Below are 16648 nucleotides of genomic sequence, written 5' to 3'. Positions count from 1 at the left end.
GAAACTATAATATTATAGACAAAAAGCATCAAAGAGACTGTTTAACCAGATTTAGATTAATAAATAAAAAGAAAATGAAACCATACAAGAAAATTAAAGGGTGAGAGACACTCATATCAATGGTGAAATGAGCAGCACATTTTGAGTATGTCTATAGAGTGGTAGAATCTATCATGTTGGTAGGTTTCTCTGTGTAGTCCAAAAGGAGTTGCCATATTTTGTCAATAAATTATTTCTGCATGGTAGTTTTCAACATCTGTGAATGATGCCGTGGGGTAGGTGTCTCACAGAATTTACCTAGTGGATTTCTTTCATGTTTTCTCTTAAAGAAATACTAGACCACAACATTTAAAAAAATCTAGGAATTAAATTTACATGCAGGCTGCCATTGTTAGATAGTGGGGCGTACAGAGATGTGGGAAGATAAACGATGCAACCATTTGGCATCGCTACCCAGAGTGCACTGCAATGACAGCCTAGATGTGTATTTCTAATATGTTCTATAACTGTATATACCAGTATATTTTCCATTTCAGCTGATATGAACTTGATTTGACAGTGACTTCTGGTAAAGATAAAAATGATTCAGTGGATCCAGTAAACATGTGATCAGTGTTACCCACTTGTGTGAGTGTTAACAGCCTGTCATAGCGGTACTGTGTGTGGGTCATTTGGTGTTTGCTGTTTAATCAGTGGAGGCTGAATGGCTGGCTGGTTATGTGACAAATAGGTTATCTCATCCCACCTCAGTACTTTACCTAATATTTACACGAATTAGCCGCAGTTTACAGAGATAGGGCCAGCTGACAGGATGAGAGTGTGTGTTTGAGAGAGCAGGAGGGAGAAGGCCAACAGCGAATCAGTTCCTGGTTTTTATTCCATCTTTGTGACTGGGTCACTCATGTTAAGTTGCAGTAGAAAAGGTCTGAGACGTGTTCAGAGCCCTGGATTTTCTAAGAAGTAGGTCTACACCCATGTTGCAATCTTTGTGCACAATGGTGTGGAGATAACCTGCAGAGGTTGTCTTTGTAACCCTGCAGGCCGGAGGTCAGGGAATTCAGACCTGCGTATTATCAGGGCTGAGTAATAAGTATCCAACAACCAGGAAGATCAGATGAAAAAAATAAAAAGCCATCAATCAGTGAGCATGTTGGCAGCCGGAGCTCTTTGTAAATACACTGATACATTGATTGGATAGGTTTGGATTTTTCTTGTATTTAGATAAAAAAGAAGGGGAGTCTGTGTTTCTGTGTATTCCTGCTGCTTTTTAACCTCAAATTCCTGTTTCTACGGAAGCCCTAAGAGGACACTCATCAATACATCTTTACATACTCCAAGGAGCTCAACGATGCATGTCAGCTTTTTAACGGCTCTTAGTAAAACCTGCCATTAAAATCCCCCATAAACATTTTTAAAAAATCCTTTTTACAACACTTCTAATACAAGAACCATACTAACCAGCTACCTGAATATTGTGACTGCTAAACATTTTATTCAGTACAAAAACAGCGTTTGAAAAAAGTACAAGACTGTATACATATTTATAAGGTTGAGGAAACTGCATCCCACAATGCAATGGGTTTCCTTTTATCCCTTGTTAAGGACACAATTTTAGGCTTCCAAACTACAAGTGTATCTTTTTCTACACTCATCTTTATTTTAGTGTTTTTTACGATAATTTTAAAATATATCATAGTTTGAATATTTATCACTTCATACTACTGTGGCACTAATCTTCCTCATCAGCAGTCGACAGTCTTTGTTCACAGGCGCAGTAGGCGTACCTGAGGCCCCACAAACCAAAGCTGTTGCAATCTAGGATTGTGGGTACTGTAGTATTTTTGGTAGAGATCACAAACTTTTTTTTTTTCTTAAAAAGAGGTAAGTATACTGTTAACTTCTGTCTTACAGGAGCATATAGCATCGTTTCACCCAGGTTGCTCGTGTTAAGTCTAACTTGGATATTTCTGACAATATATCTAATAATCAGAACCACTATGGAGAAACTGAATGGGAATTTTACTTCTGGAACCATACTGTTGAGTCCAATGATGAGCTATTTCTGGTCCAAAGATCTTGACTTGTCTCATCTGCATAACGCAGCTTGATTTCTCATGTTAACATAGAAACATGAGACTAGAAAATCAAGCTGGTCACGGCAATATGTGGAAGCCCTGAGCGGCCATTGAGCCATACATTTTATTTACTCAGTTTTACTATGATAAGGTGTCATTTGAGGTTCAAGATCTTGAGTTATTTTCCTCATCTATGGATAACTTCTGCAGGATTTACAGTGATAGCAGGATACATTTTTGTAATCTAGAAAATAAAACAACAGGCTGGTCCCCGCCACATACGGAAGCCCTAAGCGGCCATACATTTGATTTTTATTTTCTTTTGACAAAGGGTGATTTCAGTTTAACATCTAGATTTAGTTTTCTCATTATCACTAGGTAAGAATTGCTTGTTTTCCAGTGATAAGAAAGGGGTCTGGCTGCAGACCACAGATCTCAGACGCCCCTTTCTGCAGACAACCATTATGAAACGCCACCTCTGAACAAACGAAAGTGACGTAATTTGCCAGTACAATGTATTTCCCATGTAGAAGTAAACCTAGTTACGTAAACTGTGGCTCAATCTAGCCACATTAGCTTTAGCAACATTCTAAAAAAAAGCTATAGCAATGGGAGATTTATCAAATGTAGCTATGCTAGCTTTGGCAAACAAACTATACCACTAACTACTACCACCTACTATACTGCAAACAACCTATATACTGTATAGCACATGCTAACATAGCTTTGCTAGCTTTAGCTACGTAGCTACATTAGCTATGTAGTTAACATAGTTTTGTTGGACACAATCCTGTAAGCAGACTTTTTACTCTGCTTTATTAAACGTTTTGTTGTCTTTTGGCATCCTAACCGCAAGAGAGACTATTTTGAAAGTTTTAAAAATAGCTTTAGCAATGGGAGTTTAAGCAAATGTTGCTACATTAGCTACATAGCTATGCTAGCTTTGATAGACAAACTATACTAACTACAACCAACTACTATACTGTGAACAAACTATATACTATATATACTGTAGCATGAGCTAACATAGCTTTGTTAGCTTTAGCCATGTAGCTACATTAGCTATGTAGCTAACATAGCATGGCCATAATGCAGGTTTTCCCATGATGACAATATCAGAAGATCTTGAGGAAATGGCCAAATTGTGTTTTCACTGGAAAATTGAGTTAAATTAAAATACCCAAATTTTTAGCTGCTTGTCCTGCTCGGGCTTCCGTAGTTTTGATCTGGTAATTATTTATAGCGCAGAATACCCTCTCTTCATAGAGTAATATGATGCAACTCTGTCTTATTTTTCTGCTGTAGCAGCTATTGTGTGCATGTTCTCACAGATGCCCCAGGGGCTGATGTGTGGCACTGACTCATGGGAGTTACTGATTGAAGGAACAGAAAGTAAACAGAGCAGAAAAGAAAGAGAGGAGGGCAGAGTGACGAGGCTTGTGGATAAAAGCTGTGGAACACTATGAACTCCTTAATCACACACATTTGACACACACAGATTGAGTCTGTCAGCTCAGACTGCAGCTGTATCGACCTGGGCTGTTACACATTAACCACACACATACAAACAGCAGATAGTTGGACATGAACGCAGACAGCAGGCGTGCACGATGCAGGAGGAGTTGTGTGGAAGTGTTGCACTGTATGAAATTTCACACTGTGGCTCAGTCCCAGTTCTAATTTCTACGGCCTACCCCTCGTTTTTCGAGTGCCTCTTTGCCCGTCAAAACAGAGTCACAAGCAATGACATCTTCCCCTACAAAATGGGACAACCCTTTAAGTTCCTGATGAGTCAGTGGCATTTGTCAAAGCAAGTGTGTGAGACGCACGACACAAAAGTGGAAATGGGATAAAATTTTTTACTAATCTCCAAGATGTATGGATCCAGTGTATTTAAAACCAATCTTTTACTTTAGCAAAACATTTTTATGTACAAAATCTGATTGATATCTCAAAAGTGAAAATGGCGCAGGAATTTCAACAATATATATTAAAAGTTCCCAACCTGGGGTGTTGGACCCCCTTGAGGGACATGAAGGATCTGAAGGGGGACACAAGGCTCTGTCTTTAGTAGACCTTTTTTATTAGGCTTTTATCAATAAAAAAATTAAAATGAATCTTGATTTTTTTAAAGCAATGTATCACTTTTAATTCATGTTGTTCATGTGGCTCTTGGGGAGGGGGTAGATGTGGGTAGATAGGTGATTTTCAAAAATATTTTTAAATTAGTTAACAGATATTTACTAAACTTCATCATTCTTGATATGATTATGATGTTTTAGTTTACATTTTTATTTTCCTATTTTTTAAATTAGTTCTACTTTATTTATTTTCTAGCTAGTTTTGTTAACACAATACAGTTTCAGTAGGTATTTTCCTCTGAAAAGCTTCTTTTTTTAGTTTCAGTCCTTGAAACTTTTCAACAATTTTAGTCTGGTCAAAAGAAATAAAAGCAATGCCAGTTTTGTGAAGGTCTGTGTAGATTTTTATTTATTAATATTATTTTATATTATTTTGTTTTATATATATATATTTATATATATATATATATATATATATATATATATATATATATATATATATACAGTTGAAACCAGAAGTTTACATACACTTTATAAAAAGGCACATAAACTTTTTTTTTCTCACCGTCTAACATTAAATCAGATTAAACTTTTCCTGTTTTTGGTCAATTAGGATTACCAAAATTATTTCTATTTGCTAAATGCCAGAATAATGAGAGAGATAATTTTTTAGACAATTTTTTATTATTTTCTTGAGAGTCAGAAGTTTACATACATTTCATTAGTATTTGGTAGCATTGCCTTTAAACTGTATGACTTGGGTCAAACGTTTTGGATATGCTTCCACAAGCTTCTCACAATAGTTTGCAGGAATTTTGGCCCATTCCTCCTGGCAGAACTGGTGTAACTGAGCCAAGTTTGTTGGCCGCCTTGCTCGCACATGCCTTTTCAGCTCTGCCCATAAATTTTCAATGGGATTGAGATCAGGGCTTTGTGATGGCCACTCCAAAACATTGACTTTGTTATCCTTAAGCCACTTTGTAACCAGTTTGGCAGTATGCTTAGGGTCATTGTCCATTTGGAAAACTGATTTGCGCCCAAGCTTGAACTTCCTGGCTGATGTCTTGAGATGTTGCTTCAGTATTTCCACATAATGTTCTTTCCTCATGATGCCATCTATTTTGTGAAGTGCACCAGTCCCTCCTGCAGCAAAACAACCCCACAACATGATGCTGCCACCCCCATGTTTCACAGTTGGGATGGTGTTCTCAGGCTTGCAAGCTTCCCCCTTTTTTCTCCAAATGTAACGATGGTCATTATGGCCAAAAAGTTCAATTTTAGTTTCGTCAGACTACAGAACATGTCTCCAAAAATTAAGGTCTTTGTCCCTGTGTGCATTTGCAAACTGTAATCTGGCTTTTTTATGTTTCTTTTGGAGTAATGGCTTCTTCGTGGGAGAGTGGCCTTTCAGCCCATGTGGGTACAGAACTCGTTTGACTGTTGATAATGACACACTCTTACCAGCTTCAGCCAGCATCTTCACAGGGTCTTTTGCTTTTGTTCTTGGGTTGAGATGCACTTTTTGGACCAAAGCACGTTCATCTCTGGGACACAGAACCCGTCTCCTTCCTGAGCGATATGATGGCTGGACATTCCCATGGTGTTTATACTTGCATATAATTGTTTGAACAGATGAACGTGGCACCTTCAGGCATCTGGAAATTGCACCCAAGGATGAACCAGACTTGTGCAAGTCCACAGTTCTCTTCCTGATATCTTGGCTGATTTCTTTTGATTTTCTCATGATGTTACACAAAGAAGCAGTGTGTTTCAGGTGTGCCTTAAAATACATCCACAGGTGTGCCTCTAATTAACTCAAATGTTGTCAATAAACCTATCAGAGGTTTCCAAAGACATGACATCATCATCTGGGCTTTCCCAAATTGTTTAAAGACATAGTAATCTTAGCGTATGTAAACTTCTGACTTTTAAGAAAATAATAAAAAATTGTCTAAAAAATGATCTCTCTCATTATTCAGGCATTTAGCAAATAGAAATAATTTTGGTAATCCTAACTGACCAAAAACAGGAAAAGTTTAATCTGATTTAATGTTAGACGGTGAGAAAAAAAAGTTTATGTTCCTTTTTATATAGTGTATGTAAACTTCTGGTTTCAACTGTATATATATATATATATATATATATATATATATATATATATATATATATATATATATTTTGCCAAAGCTTGATTCTTATTAATTTTTATTAGTTTGCTATATTTAAATTATTTTGCTAGTTTTTTTTTTTACACAACACAGTTAAAGTAATTAATTGTTTCCTGAAAGCTTCTTTTATTGTAGTTTCAGTCAAGGGAACAAAATTCAACAAAAATGTCATTTGATGTAATACCAGTTTTCTGGAAGGCATATGAATTCTTTTTTTTATTATTAATATTTTATTTATTTATTTAATTTTAAGTTCAGTTTTACTGTATTTATAATATTCAACTAGTTTTTTAATACTACAGTTTCAATTAGTTATCATTGTCTTGGAAAGCTTTTTGTTTTGATTTCAGTTGATTTTTTTTTTTTTTTTTGGACTATTTCATTTTAATTTAAAAAAAAAAGAAAAAGATCTATGCGATGCCAGTTTTGTGAAACTTATGTATACTTTTATTTATTTATTGCCAAAGTTTGATTTTCTTTTTTTGTTTCACTATAATTATCTTCTTTTTAAGCTAATTTTATGTACATGGTACCGTTTCAGTGAGTAATTATTTCTTTATTTGTAAATTTCTGAAATCTGTTTACTTTTTTAATTGTTTGTGGCCATTCTGTAAGATGTAGGTGAAAAGAAGAAACTGTTCTGTTGTAGACTTAGTTTAGTTTAGTCCCCTCTGAGGCCACACGACATTTAAACACTCTCCTCTACTTTGAGAAATATCTTCAGTGGTCTTGAGGGAAATATTTGCAAATGTGGGTGTGACATTGTATGTGCATGTGCTGGGATAGGCCTGAAGGTTTTACAAAGCCTCCAGGAAATCTGAGTGCAGGCCAAACATGCTGTCTCTGTGTATGTGTCTGTGTGCGTTAGGTTGGGTGATAGAGTCTGTGTGGTTATCAGACAGGGGGAGGCATGGTGGTCATATATGTGGATATTGGGCCAGCTGTATTGATCCTGGCCCTGACAGCAGAGGTAGAGGTGGAGGGTGGTGGGGACCGGATGAGAAGAGGCTGATAACGTTGTCAACTGACCCAGGCATGCTCACCTGGAGCGTGGGAGGGCACCGAGGTAACGCCCAACAGGCTCTCAATAGGCCTCATTCACAAAAGTGAGTCAAAGGTTTCACATAAGAGCACGGCTTGGGCGCAGAAGGTTAGCACCAATATTTAGACAAGCAGATAGTGTTACTGGGTGGTCAGATGTTTTTCTTTTTCTCAAGCCCCCAAAAGTTTGTCTTTTATATCCAAGGAGCGAACATGAGAAAAATAAAATATCATTGTGGAAGATGTGCTTAAAAACTGAAAAAGTCACCCTTTCCCCATTAAGAACTGTGGCTCCATTCCTGCACGTCATCCCCACCATCTCTCTCCCTGATTCCTGACTCTAGCCACCAGAGGCAACAAAAGCCCACAAAAAAATCCTAAATAAGTACACTCTAGGCTGTTCAAGGGTGTGTATTCGTTTGTACTGTTGGCACAAATTATTTTGGGACCAAAAATGTTTGTAGAGCTACAATCAAAAGTAAAGAAAGTAAAATATTAGCCCAGCTAAAATGAATTCACTCAGGACATTTGTGCAAATCATTTTGGTACGTTGCTTTAAACCCATTTAAGCCAACTGTATCATATTTGATACGCAATTTTGTGAGATGTCTATCTAATCAATGTGATCAGTGGTTTCTTTAAAAACCTTTTGAATACAATCTGATAAATGAATAAAATGCCCTCCAGCAGATTATCAGTTGCCAAAAACGCCTAATAAATCAAATTTGGTACAGAAAATACTTATGTGAAATGCTACGGGAATTTACCTTTTTAAATCTTTTATATTTTTATGTTTAAATGAATGCGTCAGTTTTGAAAAATGAGATTTTTCTGGCTGTTTTAACACATATCAGGCTTTGAAGTGTTAAGCTAACTTAGATGTTTCTCGATAAACTTGGCAGTTTGCTGTGTTGTGCTTCATTTACATTCTAGCATTAATTTGATCATAAACCTGATTTTCTCATGTTTTTCTCTCAGAGGCTACTGCTAAGCTAAAGTTAGGCTAGCTTTGACATAAGACTGTTAAACTTTGATCAACATAAGCTAAATCTTTCGACCTCTGATAATTTTCTCCTGTTTTGCATCAGGCTAAAAGCAGCAAGTTGGCCTTAAGTTTTATGTTAGCAATATTTGACAACAGTTTGCCAACATTAGCAAAGATTATAAGCTTTTGTTTAGCCTCAGGTTGTAGCATCAAAACCCCCTTAATGTATTCTTATTTAGCTCCTTTCATTGCTTGTGAATTCAGTAATATATTTAAATTAGGAAAGACGTTTGTAGATATCCTGTTTAGTGTGCTATCACTGTTCTCTGCTTATGCTAGGCTACATTTACTTGATACTCTTGATTATGTTGTTTTAGGTCTAGTTTTTGCTCGTTTCCCACCGTGGCTGCTACTAAGCTACACGATTTTAACACAAGACTGTTAAAACTTTGATAAACAAGCTAAATCTATATGAATAGATCTCTGACAGTAATCTACCGTTTAGCATTCAGCTGAGAAAACAAGTGGACATAAAAGCATCAAGCTGAGCTCAAGTGTTTAACAAAGTTTTGCTAACGTTAGCAATGATTACAGCCTCAAACCTCTGGTAAGCTTTAGGTTATAGCAGAAAAACTATTGAACTTGGCCCCTTTCATTACTTTTCTATTGAATATTATCTTTGTGTGACATTTGAATGTGTAATTTTCTTTTCAATACTAACAAATTTGATGAATTTACTTTTGCCGTGACCGCTGGCTAAAGTTAGCTCCCCAACACTTATAGGAATATGTAGGTAGAAAAATGTCCTAAATATCCTGTTTGCTGTTTTATTACTCTTCTATGCTTATTCCACATTTTTTGTGTCTAATTTTTGCTAGTTTCCCACAGTGGCGACTGTTAAGTTAAAGCAAGCTAAGCTTTGACACTAAACATACTGCTGCTAAATAAGTCCACAAATAGAATTACGATAATAATCTACAGTTTAGCATTTAGCTAAAACAGCAGTCATAAAGGCAGCCAGCTGATTATAAGTAATGTCTCAGCAATGTTTAACTAATTGCTAACATTATCAAAGATTAGCTTGAAGCTACTGGTCCTACAGGTCTCTGGTAACAGCAGCTAAATGTCCATGTTCAGTTAAATCCAGTTTTGTTACATTTGAATGTGTTTTTTTTTTTTTCAGTTGTTTTCCAGCTGTTAGGACTAAACCAGGCTAAAGAAGGTTTGTGGGTTACAAAGAAGACTAATTCCTTTCAACAATAAATTACTGCTATCAGAAAACAGTATTGGTCAGTTGATAAGATGAAGATTAGAGCTGTAAACACTCTGTATGTGAGATTAACAGAGACAGAGCGTCGCCTCTCTGCGAGCACACGCACAGATAGGAATGCACACGGCGCAGAGCCTTAGTGACATTTTTAAAGCCTGAATCAATCACTGGAAAGGAGTGAGTGGTTGATTTTTATAATGTTTGAGTATCAGTGGGATTGCTATCAAACTCAGGAACCTTAATCCTCTTTAGAATTTTATACACTGTAGGACTGTAGACAAGTCTGCTCACAGAAATGGCTGGGCTCCTAAAAAGCCCAGTGAGCGGGCCCTCAAAACTGATTTATTATCATCAGTGTCTATGGGCTGGATCAGTGGTGTTGGTTTTAGTCCACTGGCTCACATTTAAACCATTTTAACCCCTTTTCACTGCTTTTTCACAAGACCCCTTATTCCACTTTAACACATTTTTGCCACTCATAACCTATTTTTTGCCCATATTCTCCTTCACTACCTTTTATGCATTTTTTTTTTTGCCGTATTTAACCAGATTTTTTTCCATTCTAATCTGACTTTTTTTTGCTCCTGTTAGCCCATTTTTTTCACAATTTTTGCAATTTTTTATGGCATTTTTGAATATTTTCTGTCCATTTTGGTATTTAAAGCGATTTTGCCACTTTTTAAACCCTTTCCTGAATTTTCTGCCTGTTTTTGCCACTTTTGACCTATTTTTTCCCACTGTTATCCCATTTTTATGCCCTCTAAACAATTTCTCCAAATTTTTAGTGCATTTCACCACCTTTTTTGCTAATTTTTGTCACTTTCAAAGTCATTTTAGATTTTAGTAACCAATCCCACCACTTTCTATGCCCATTTTGCCACTCTTTAAACCCTTTCCACCAATTTTCTGCCTGTTTTTGCCACTTTTAACCCATTTTTGCCTAGTGTAATCCCATTTTTATGTCCCCTGAACAGTTCCCCCAAAATTTTTTATTGCATTTCACCACTTTTGTGGTCATTTTGGCCACTTCTGAAGTCATTTTAGAGATTTGGAAAACAATCCTACCACTTTTTATGCCCATTTTGCCACTGTTTAAACCCTTTCCACCAATTTTCTGCCTGTTTTCGCCACTTTTAACCTATTTTAACTACTGTAATCGCATTTTTATGTCTTTGAAACAGTTCCCCCAAATTTTTTATTGCATTTCACCACATTTTTTGCTAATTTTGGCCTTTTTCACCAATTTTGCCTCTGTTAACCCACTTTTGCCACTATTAACCCCTCTAAATTTCATTGTTTCACATTTGAACTACATAATTTTTTTAGCCTATTTTTGTCTCTTATAATTGCCTTTACACAACCTTTTCTGCCTTTTTTGCCACTTTTGAACCATTTTTGCAACTTTCTGCCTTTGTTTTGCCTCTGTTAACACATTTTTGCCACTTTTAACCGTTTTAATACTTTCATGTCATTATTCATGCAATTATAAAATAAAAATGATTACATTACTTTACAACAGAACATGATATTGCTGACCCTAGAAAGCTCTCCCCTTATGGATGGCCTTGCATTTACTCCCTTTTGGTGCTGAAAGTATCTTGCCTTATAGTTTCTTCTTCTTTTGTGTAGGTTGTTGCATGCACATAAAGTCTCCTTCTTTTCTAGAATACTAAATTAATGGCCATCAAGTCTGGCATTATGAGCCAAATGGTTTTGCAGATGTTAAATTGTTTTCAAACACAAAAGTATCTATGTGCTGAGGCTAAGATATCATCTTTCAAAGCTAAAAACAGCCCATAAAGTAGAGAACCCTCCTCCTGGTTGAAGTGGTACATTCCAGTTAGATAAATTAACCACAGGTGAGCAGCTGGTTGCAGACCAGTTAATGTCCTGCCCCTTTACTACTAGTTTAGTCTGTAACCACAACACCACATCTAACATCTCTTATTAAAGATGGGGGAGAGGTTGCAAAGCCAAAAAAGCTACATTTGCTCATTTTTTGATTGTAAAGCTAAATTCAGTAAGCCATGGAAGCTCGAGGCTCATCTTTGCAAACACACAGGATTGGTAAGTGCTTTTTACTGCCGGAATCAAAACAGACCAAAGAGAATGACACAAGTAAGCCCATCACAACATTGTTTTACAATATTTCCCTTAAATCCAGAAACCCTTCTCCTGCGAGAGCTGTGACAAGAGCTTCTGCACTCGCTATCAGCTCACCAGACATGAGCTCAGTCACAGCAGGGAGAAACCACACAAGTAGGCACATTGGTCTTTTTTCAAAACAAACCAGATAGTTAAAACTGAGAGTGTTGCTTGTGGAGCTGCCTTTGTCTCTGCTCTGGTCTTCAGGTGTGTGGCTGATGGATGCTCCGAGGCCTTCGTCACAAACAGCAGCATGAAGAACCACATGGCTCGAGTTCACCAGCACCAGGAGAGGAGATATCTGGTAAATCAAGTGTTATCTTTTTATCCAAACTTGGGTACATTACAACGGACTACCTTGCTTTGGTTTCCTTTCAGTGCGACCAGCCAGGCTGTGGGAAAGATTTCAACAAGAGGAACCAGCTGAAAGCTCACCAGTGTGATCACACACGGATTCTACCTTTTCAGTGAGTGTCAGTACAAAGGATTTCTAAAAATGTTATTGCGTTTTGGAGCTTAACTCTTCATTTAATGTTTGATCTAGATGTTCTTTCAGTGGCTGCAAGAGAGAATTTCCCTCACATGGAAAACTGAAGCATCATGAGGGAGTGCATGCAGGTACGTAGATAACCAGAAGGATTTTATTTCTTTAACTTTGTTCAACCAAAAATAATCCTGTCTCTGCTGCAGGTTACCCCTGTGAGGATGCATCATGCTCTTTTCATGGAAAGACATGGACAGAGTATCTGAAGCACAGAAATGAACACAAAGGTTTGAATTTGATGCTGAAATGTGCAAATTGTCACAGATTGAAGGTGATTTTAAATTACTTCTCTGTTCAGTCAAGGTCCAGTGTGGAGAGTGCAAGAAGCTGTTTAACAACACCTGGTTCTTGCGCCAGCATGTGCTCCACGTCCACTCCATGGAGAAGAGGGAGCTTTCGTGCCCCAGAGGAGGCTGTGATAAGAAATTCACTCGCCGATTCAACCTGGAGAGCCATGTGCTGGAGGACCATGAGGGCAAGAAGCCCTTCAGCTGTGCTCACGCTGGCTGTGGGAAAAGTTTCGCCATGAAGGTAAACGTGCTGCACACAGAACAAATATGAGGTCAAATCAAAGAATGCGTTTAATAATATAAAGCCATGCTGGAAGCTTGAGTTTCAAATGCTAAAGGATTTATTGAAAAGTACAAATTTCGCTGGATAATCTGCACTTAGAACCTCCTGGGACCCGAGCTTTTGTTTGAAATGCATTTCTAGTTTCACCCACTTATTTGGGACAAGTGGGACTTAAGTATAAGACAAAACAAAAATATAATTTCTTTAATTATAGGGAGTCATTTTCACAAAGACAAGTTTTGAAAATACACAAAAAGTTGTCATTTTCTAATGATGGACCACAGGAACTTACTAAGGCCAAGTACGAAGCATTAAAAGTTCTGGAAGTCTTGGGGAATTTTCTTCAAAATAACCAAATTTTCCAAAACATAAAAATGCCCCCAGTTTCCCCAAATTCAAAAGACACTTCCAAAAGTTTGTGAAAATTCTTTAACATGTTTTAAAATTCCACAAATAAAAAATATATCCTAAAATATTTCCCAAATGTTTCAGTCAAATTTTCTGAAAAAACCTGAAGATTGAAATGCAAATTTACCTGGAAAATTTTCCATACATTTTCCCAAGAATTTGCAAATGAATTCCCTGAAACTTCTGTGAAAATTTAGAAAAATACCAAAATGTATTCCTCCTCCATTTCTAATCAAATTTATAAATTTTTACAAATAAATCCCCAAATTTCCCATGAAAATACCAAAGACTTTAAGAGCTAATTCCTCCAAAATACTGCAAAATACACAGCTGTATCCCAAATTTCCATGAAAATTCATTGACATTTTTAAAACATTATCCCCTCCAAAATTTTAAGCCAATTATTTAAACTGCTATGAAAATTTTGGACAATTATCTAAAAAATTCTGACAGCAGAATTCATTACTATCTTGTAAGAAAGCCAAAATCTAATGTCCTCACATGTGCATGCAGGTCCCAAGAGGATATATTAAGCTTAATGTTTGTTTTTGCAGTACACAAAAGTCATACGCCCAGCTGCAATCAGCTGATGGCCAGCTGATTTCAATCATCATCACCTTACTCTCTTAGCCAATCACGACTCATTCTCTCAACATTATGGTCCATTTAAATGGCGTTGTTTTTAATATGTTTTTCAAAATGAATGACTCTCACTCAGCCCCGACATCTATCCGTAAAAAACTAAAACTAACAAAAACTAAACTAAAACGAAGCATTTTTGCAAAATTAAAACTAAACTCACAAACCAGCAGTCAAAACTAATAAAAAACTAAACTGAAATTGAACACAGAAAGTGAAAACGAAATAAAAATAGAAAGTAATGAAAAAACAAAACTGGAAAAGCACATGGAGAAAACAGACCTCTGCCAGTAGACCTATCTCCCAATAGTACAGAATCCTTTAAAAATTCTTGGATCCAGACGGTGATCTGGATCACTCCCAAAATCTACTCAGTACTTCCTTATGCCATTTGTGACATTTCCTGAAGATTTCATCAAAATCCGTCCACAACTTTTTGAGTTATGTTGCTAAAAAACAAACTAACTAACAAACAAACCTCCTCCTTGGTGGAGGTAACTATTATAACCTTGGTCCAGATCTGTGTCTGGAAAAAAGTGGTGGCGAAAGTCTATGAAAACATGCAACCATACCATTTATTCAACTGTTTTATTGTGATAATGGGTAAATTTAAATGTTTTTTTCAATATTTTGACTCATTTATCTCCTTTTCTTGCAATAGAAGAGCTGCTTTTACCATTTTAATGGAATAATTTCTCAAGAACTCTGGGAAATTCTTTAAAGCCTATTGACCGACCCCAGTAATATTCACTTTCATGCTCCTGTGGAGTAAATTGCAGCTAAACTAAATGTTATTGTATTCAACATGTATTGCCATAAATGTCTACAGGGCCAGCAGTAAGGGAGGATAAAGGGGAGAGCTTTCTTTTTTTAGCTAAATGGGTAGCCCATAGGGGTCAGCAAAATAACAGCCCATTGTAAATTAAGCTTTGATAACCATATTTTTTTTCTTACCTATGCCTGCCACTTTCATCAAAGCAGAATTTTTTTTATATAGGCCGCATATAGCCTTCTAAGAAATGGTAACCCCTTTTCTGAAAAAAAAAAAAAAAAAAAAAAAAAAAATTAAACGGGTTGAAAATGTCCAAAGGGCAGAAAAGGCGGTGAAATGGTAGTGTTGTTGCACTCGAACAGTCTTGGTCTTGAGACCGGTCTCAAGACCACATTTTGAATGTCTTGGTCTTGTCTCAGACTGGCAGGATTTTCCATCAAGATCGGTTGAGACCAGCACTGATCTGCCGTTCTTTGACTTTATTAGTGTAATAATAAGGAGAAGCACTTACTAAAACAAATACAACAAATGGCTACACCTGCAAAAACTCGGACATCAGTCCATCATGATTCCTAGTCTGAACACTTACTTTAGGCCTCATTCACCTGACAAATCTAGATAAAAAATTCATTTTCAGATATTTAAAATAATTCTGGATTGTCAGTGGCTTTTAAATACATACAAGAATTTATTATTTACGAGAAGGAAGTCAAACAAATTTGAGATTTTTGCATGTTGTGCTTTGAAAGAGTTGCAGACACCTTGTTTTTATCTGTCAAATTTATCAAAAAGAAAACTAAAATAAAGACAATGCTCTTTAGCTGTTCAACCTTATCATTTTGTGTTTTTTTTTATGGTCTTGGTCTTGACTCCGTCTCAACCCCCCCCCCCAAAAAGTCTTGGTCTCGAAGCACTCTGGTCTCCTGCAAGTCTTGGTCTCGGATAGTGTGGTCTTGAGTAAACACTATTAAATGGGATTAAAAAGTGACATTGGTTTGAAAGTTCTAGAAACGAGCTGGAAAAAAAGCGACAAAAGGTCAAAATTCGGCAAATGGGCAGAAAAAGTGGTTAGATGGGGATTAAAGTGGCATAAATAACTTTAATATCCAAACCCAATAATGGCTTTGCACATTTTTCAACTCTAAAATGATGTAACTGTTAGCCAGGATGCTAGCACCAGAGCTACTGATACTCGGACGGGCCTGTTCTCTGGGTTTGTTAGGAGCCCAGCTAAATCTGAGGCTAGGCTTTTCTATCTATATGGTGTTCTGGCGGTGTGCACCCTTAAAAGCAAAGCATGCTGCTTCACTTTATGGAAAATATTTTATTTGTAAAGGGACCATGTTCAATGTTGAATGTTGTGATATGGTGCATTGTACGTGTTAGCTTAGAGCTAATTTATATTTGCAGTCCCCTGGCAGCTCAGCAGCATTGTGTTAGATTTAGTTAGAACGTCTACTATTAAAAGACAAATGTAGCTCCTTTTGTAGAGCGATTCAGTGTGACTCTGACCTTTAAATCGCTGTAACTTTGCTCGTTTTTGTTCAGGAAAGCCTGTGGCGACATGGAGTGGTGCATGACCCAACAAAGAAAAAACTGAAGGTAATGTGTCCTTGAACTTTTTCTGCCTTTTTCACTGGAAATGACTTTTTCCCGACTCAGTTTGCTCTTCTTTAAATTGCACTGTTTTTTTTTTCCCCTTCCAGAAACTGCGTCCTAAAAAGAACCAGCCCTGGCGTGTAGCGGAGCGGCTCATGCTGGCGGCTGCAGCCAAGAAAGCTGAGACGGACAGGCTGGCTGCAAAGCTGCGCCGCACAACTTTAAAGGATTAACAGATCACGAGGCTGCTGAGTATAGATCTCTGCTTGGGTGTTAATGAAAATATGATTTCTGTAAATTTTGTTTGATATGCAAAAATGAAAATAAAGCCTCATTAGTAAAGCACTC

The 16648-nt window shown here is 36.9% G+C and overlaps 1 protein-coding gene across 1 annotated transcript; it reads left to right on the top strand.

Annotated features, from left to right (window-relative positions):
- Window positions 1-11480: 11480 nt before the first annotated feature.
- On the top strand, window positions 11481-16645 carry gtf3ab (general transcription factor IIIA, b). The gene is made up of 9 exons (XM_041814442.1): window positions 11481-11687; window positions 11785-11879; window positions 11973-12069; window positions 12144-12232; window positions 12310-12383; window positions 12456-12536; window positions 12608-12840; window positions 16250-16303; window positions 16408-16645. Exons 1-9 carry the CDS (start codon window positions 11574-11576, stop codon window positions 16531-16533), a joined length of 963 nt encoding a protein of 320 aa, XP_041670376.1. The 5' UTR covers window positions 11481-11573; the 3' UTR covers window positions 16534-16645.
- Window positions 16646-16648: the final 3 nt, after the last annotated feature.

The sequence above is a fragment of the Cheilinus undulatus genome, linkage group 19 (genome assembly GCF_018320785.1).
Source record: "Cheilinus undulatus linkage group 19, ASM1832078v1, whole genome shotgun sequence".
Taxonomy (NCBI): Eukaryota; Metazoa; Chordata; class Actinopteri; order Labriformes; family Labridae; genus Cheilinus; species Cheilinus undulatus.
Note: the sequence above shows the minus strand (reverse complement) of the source record. Positions and strands in the feature narration are given on the sequence as shown.